Genomic DNA, 5,411 nt, shown 5'->3' with positions numbered 1-5,411 from the left:
CCTTTGCTCTCCTGCTGCTGGGGAGGGGCCTGGGGCCGCTTCTGCTTCCTTCCCTCAGAGGGTTAGTGGTGCAAGGATGAGCTTACTGGGTTTAAGAGCTCACTTTTAGTATGTGTGGCCTTGGCCGTGGAACCAGAAGGGCTTTAAATTGGGCTAGAGTGGGCTGGTCCTGGTGGTGGTGGTCGCAAAGGAGCACTGGTGGCCCTAGCTCCTCCCCGACTTGAGGGGATCCCCTCCCCACACCCTTAAGAGCCCCTTCTTGCCCTTGAGTTTGAGGGGTTTCAGGGACCTAAAGGCAGTGTTCAACCTTGCTGGGCACAGGGGACCTTCCCTCCCCCAGGCACTTCATCAGGGAGGGGGCCTGAGATAGCAGTATGTCCTTGTCACATAGGCCATCAGGTGTCAGCAGAAGTGTGACACCAAAGTCGTCAACACTTCACGTGAATGGCTGCCAGTGCTCCTGTGGGCTACTAGAGCTGTAAGCAGCCTCTGGAGGCCCAAAGGGGATAGAGGATGTGACTCTTCCACTGAAGTTTTAGCTTGCGTGCAGTAGAGAGGCCACTTCACCCGACAACATCCAGTGCAGCTCTTGCTCCAGGCTTGACCAGAGGCCGATTCCCATTACAGTCAGGGGAAACCACCCTTAAAGCAGGACTGCACCTCACATGCACCCTGCATCTTCCTCCTGCAGGTGTCAAGGCAGCTGTCCCTCTGGAATTTCCTTGGAGTAATGCTGAGTGTGGTAACAACCCACCCTGCAGAGAGGCTTGCTGAGTGGGAATAAGGTCGCTTCTGATTGCTGTTCTCTTTTTATTACTTCAGGTATTACAGGCAAGTGCCAAACACGTCAGAGAAGGCCACAGCAAGGGCTGTCCTGATGCCATTTACAATGTGATACCATGACTGTGCCCCCAGTTCTGCTGGTGACTACCACGGTTTTGTGTGTGCTCTCCCCATGCAGGGCACAGCAGCTTCCTCCCCCGATTGGGAGAAGAAGAAGTTGTGATGGGAGCAGGTGACGGGGACAGAGCTGTGCCAAGTGAAGGAAGCAGGTTGAGCAAATGGAACCCTTAAACATGTAAGCACCATACCTGAGGGGACCTGGCCAAGTGCCTGCAGGTGTTCAGAAACCTGCTCCAAGTGTTTCAGTTCTGTAGTGTGAGGTCATTAAGCAGCTAAAGCATACAAACATGCCCTGGCCAGACCAGTGCATGGAGTCTGAGTGGATTTTACTCCTGTTCCATGAGTCCCAAGCAGTGCAGAACAGAGGTAGGACAGTGCAGAAGGAAAGAAAGTCACATCACCAAAGAAGTGAAGAGGCTAATCTCTTGGAGGACAAAGGCCATGCTCCACTCAAGCATGCTCAGACCTTCTTGGCTTTACATCCTCATGACAACTGGCACAGCATTGCTTTACAAGTCCTACTAGAAGAGAAACATAGCTCTTGCTAGGGAAGCTGCTCTCCAGTACCCACTTCCACATCACCACCAGCAGCAGCAGCTTGTTTCAAGACCTGGATTGAGGAGCACACACTAAAGCCCCATCCATCTTCCAGCTAAATAAGACTCAGTTGGCCACCCTCCAGGCAGGAAGCAGAGATGATGCCTGCACAGCCAGGTACAGTTGTACAGGACAGGTACAACAGGAGAGTTATACCTCCAGTGACAAGCTGAAACTCGAGGTGTCATCTCACATGGTAAGAGAAAGTAGTGGAGAGCTTCAGGATGGGCACTGAGACAGCCACCTACTAGTGAACAGTCCTCTCCTTCTGTCTCTGGTAGTCTGAAAGGGAAAAGAGAAGGCAAAGCTGAAAGGGCTGGAGTGACAGCAGGGAATGAGCCAAAACACTGAAGGAAAACATCTGTGTACACCTCAGTAAGCAGCAGTGCTCTTGGGAAGCAGCTGGCTTTACAATGCCAGATTTGCACCCCAGCCACTCATTTCAAGTTATTTCAGGGCATTTACAGCAAAAGTTAGGTTAAAATCTCTATTTTTTTCTTCACATGAGGGTCAGTTTCCATTTTAAGAGGATTTCCCTTCTGTTTGGCTTGACTTGGCCTCTATTTTATTCCCCCTTGTAGCTATGAACTTCATGGTTGCAGAAATCAAGAGTTAATGAAGACTTTTTCCCTCACTCTAAGGAATTAAACATTCATAAGGAGGGATTAAAACCATACACAGTGTCTACCACTGGCACAGCTTAACTAGTGACAGAACTCCTCTGTTGTTCAAGAATAAACACCTCTTAAATTCACATTCCCACCCAACAATCCCCCCCAGGAAGTTCCTTCTGTGCTGGCAGCTGAAGCCAGCCCTTACTGGTTTGAGTCAGTACTTGTCCTGATTGCCAAATCAAAGCTTAACGTTCTTTTCTGGTCTGCAGGCTCCACAACCTCAGCCTCATGACTACTAAGCTGAGGGGGAATCAGCAGGGATGTGTGGCAGTCTGCTTCACCAGGAGAAATGCTGCTGAGTGACCTGGAGCTGGTGGGCACTTACTGTAGGGGAAGTAGCGCACACGCATGGTGATTTCACGAGCTGTCTTCAGGATCTCCACTGCCTGAAAGCAGAAAGAGCTGCTCAGGGACCACACTAGCCTGGAGGACAGGCAAGAAGAATTCAAGCAGATCAAGGGAGGTTCTCCTTCCCCTCTGCCCTGCTGAGACCTCATCTTGAGTACTGCCTTCAGTTTTGGGCTCCCCAGTTGAAGAGGGGCAGGGATCTGCTGGGGAGGGTCCAGTAGAGGGCTATGAGGATGATGAGGGGACTGGAGCACTGCCTGATGAGGAGAGGCTGAGGGACCTGGGGCTGCTTAGTCTGGAGAAAAGAATATACTGAGAGGGGATTGAATCAGTGTTTATAAATAACTGAGGGCTGGGCAAGAGCTGGGGACAGGCTCTGCTCACTGCTCCCTGGGATAGGACAAGCAGCAATGGGTGTAAGTTGCAGCACAGGAGGTTCCAGCTCAACACAAGGGGGAACTTCTTGACTGGAAGGGTCCCAGAGCACTGGCACAGGCTGCCCAGAGAAACTGTGGAGTCTTGTTCTCTGCAGAGAGGCCTTTCAAGGCCTGTCTGGATGTGTTTCTCTGTGATCTGTGCTAGATTGTGTGGTCTTGCTCTGGCATGGGGGTTGGACTGAATATCTCTTTGGGTCCCTTCCAACCCCTAATATCCTGTGAGCCTGTGAACTCAGCAGTGAGCTGGTACAGGGTGGAAGGAAGGAGATGCTGTGTGCACGGCTTCCTCACTTTGCTGTGCTCAATGTCCTGAAAATCCACATCGTTCACCGAGAGCACCTGGTCCCCCTCCTGCAGCCCAGCTCTGTGTGCATCCGAGTCAGGGATCACCTGTGGAAGGAGACAGCACAGACAGCAGCAGTGACTCCAGGCATGGCAGTGCCACAGCTCATCTCTCCCCAGCACCCACCCAGCACAGCTAAACAGGCCCGGGGAGGATGTGGAGCAGGAACTGTGCCAGCAACGATCTGTGGGCTGGGGAGAGATCAGAAAATGGGGCAGGACTGTCTCAAATTGCCACTTGCTGCATGGCAGATTACAGCTATGAGTGTGGAGATGCATATAAGGCACCTGACAGTCTCCACACACACCCAGCTGGCTCAGCAACACCCAAGGGGACAGACAGAATGGGGAGGGAATGGCAGAAGGACAGACACACCTTGGAGATGAAGATCCCCAGCTGCGAGGCTTTTCCTCCCCGGATGTTGAAGCCCAGCTGTGAGAGAAACCAGCAGTGAGATGCAGTTGCTCCCTTTGACCCTGGAACCCTTCCCACTGCTCAAATGTGTCTTGCAGGTGGAGCAAAGGTGCTGCAGCTTCTGGCCAGGCAGCAGCAAACACCAGTGAGTCTCTCTCTGCTAACATCTGTGGTGATCTCACATGGAACACCCAAGGGACCTCCTGTCCTTTATCAGCTCCACATCCCAAGACACTGCACTTCTTGGCCTCACTCACAAAGCTTTCTATCCCATCTCTCTCCCTCTCCCTGGTACAGCAGAAGCAAACCCTCATCCATTCTACCAAGTCCCTGGATGAGGAAAGCACCAGGAACACCATCTGAAGCACTGTGTCCAGCTCTGGAGTCCTCAGGAATCATGGAACCATAACATCACTTTGGTTCAAAAGTGACCTTTAAGATCATAGAATCAGCCAGGTTGGAAGAGACTTCCATGATCACCCACTCAAACCTAGCACCCAGCCCTAACCAATCAACCAGACCATGGCACTAAGTGCCTCATCCAGTCTTTTCTTGAAGACCCCCAGGGACGGTGCCTCCACCACCTCCCTGGGCAGCCCCTTCCAATGGGAAATCACTCTCTCTGTGAAGAACTTCTTCCTAATATCCTGCCTATACCTACGCTGGCACAAGTGACCCAGCACTGCCAGGTCACCACTAAAGCATGCCCCTAAAGACAGACACGGAGCTGTCTGAGCTGCTCTAGAGGAGGCCACCGAAATAAGGAGGGCTGGAACGCCCTGCGAGGACAGGCTCTGAGAGCTGCTCAGCCTGCAGAAGGCTCCGGGGAGACCTTCCTGTAGCTTTTCAGTACTTAAAGGAGGCTGTAAGGAAGATGGGGCCAGACTTTTCAGCAAGGCCTGCTGAGACAGGACAAGGGTTTAACCTGAACGAGGGAGCTGTGGACTGGATAAAAGGAAGGGTCACGTTTTTAACGCTGAGGACTGCGAGGTACTGCCCCAGACTGCCCAGAGCGCTGGCAGATGCTCCAGCCTTGGAACCATTCCAGGCCAGGTCGTTTGGAGCTCCGGTTCCCGATGTCCCTGCTGCCGGTGGGAGGCTGGACCCTGCGACTTCTAAAGGGCCTTTCCCGCCCGAGCCGTTTCGTGATTCCAACCCAGCAGGGCAGGGCCGCGGACGGGGGGCGGTGGGCAGGCGACGCGGGGTCTCACCTGCGCCCCGGGCGGCTTCTTCAGGATGATGGTTCGGGGCAGGAACTGGGTGAGCTCGTTGTTGTAGTCGGGGTGGTAAACCCTCTGCAAAGCAACGCGGCGGCGGCGACCGTCAGGCGGCGGCCCCCGCCACACATCCCCGGGCCGGGCCGCGTTCCCGACCGCTGCCCGACCCCCGCCGGCCCCGTCAGCTGCCCGCGCTCCCGTTGCGCCGCCGCGCCCTCACCTCATGCGGCGGCACCCAGGCGGGAGGGCTCTCGTAGGGCGGCAGGAACACCACCGGGAAGTCGTCGTAGGGCAGGCGGCCCTCCATGCTGCCGCAAGGCCTGCCGGGACCGGGACCGGAACCGGGGCCGGGACTGCCCTGCCCCCGCCGCAGCCCCGCCCCCGCCGCAGCCCCGCCCCCGCCGCAGCCCCGCCCCCGCCGCAGCCCCGCCCCCGCCGCAGCCCCGCCCCCGCCGCAGCCCCGCCCCCGCCGCAGCCC

General features: G+C 55.3%; 1 protein-coding gene across 4 annotated transcripts; it reads right to left on the bottom strand.

Moving 5' to 3' along the window:
• Positions 1–796: 796 nt before the first annotated feature.
• On the bottom strand, positions 797–5,277 carry PDZD11 (PDZ domain containing 11). 4 transcript variants are annotated; one of them, XR_010305722.1, is made up of 7 exons: positions 5,154–5,277; positions 4,928–5,011; positions 3,678–3,734; positions 3,251–3,349; positions 2,500–2,560; positions 1,657–1,782; positions 797–1,424 (listed from the first exon to the last, which is right to left on the bottom strand). XR_010305722.1 is itself a non-coding variant. In XM_064158999.1 (6 exons), exons 1-6 carry the CDS (start codon positions 5,238–5,240, stop codon positions 1,748–1,750), a joined length of 423 nt encoding a protein of 140 aa, XP_064015069.1. In that variant the 5' UTR covers positions 5,241–5,277; the 3' UTR covers positions 797–1,747. The 4 variants fall into 4 exon arrangements, 2 of the variants coding, with proteins under 2 accessions (XP_064015069.1, XP_064015070.1); XR_010305723.1 differs by having other exon boundaries at positions 797–1,421; XM_064158999.1 differs by having other exon boundaries at positions 797–1,782.
• Between the last annotated feature and the right edge of the window lie 134 nt (positions 5,278–5,411).

The sequence above is a fragment of the Pogoniulus pusillus genome, chromosome 19 (assembly GCF_015220805.1).
Source record: "Pogoniulus pusillus isolate bPogPus1 chromosome 19, bPogPus1.pri, whole genome shotgun sequence".
Classification (NCBI taxonomy): Eukaryota; Metazoa; Chordata; class Aves; order Piciformes; family Lybiidae; genus Pogoniulus; species Pogoniulus pusillus.
Note: the sequence above shows the minus strand (reverse complement) of the source record. Positions and strands in the feature narration are given on the sequence as shown.

Excerpts from the sequence above, each read along its gene's own strand:
- PDZD11 (XM_064158999.1), bottom strand. The coding sequence starts at position 5,240 with ATGGAGGGCCGCCTGCCCTACGACGACTTCCCGGTGGTGTTCCTGCCG. Across the intron at positions 5,012-5,153 it reads CCTGGGTGCCGCCGCATGAG|AGGGTTTACCACCCCGACTA; the intron begins GTGAGGGCGCGG and ends GTTGCTTTGCAG. Across the intron at positions 1,783-2,499 it reads TGTGCGCTACTTCCCCTACA|ACTACCAGAGACAGAAGGAG; the intron begins GTAAGTGCCCAC and ends TTTCCCTTTCAG.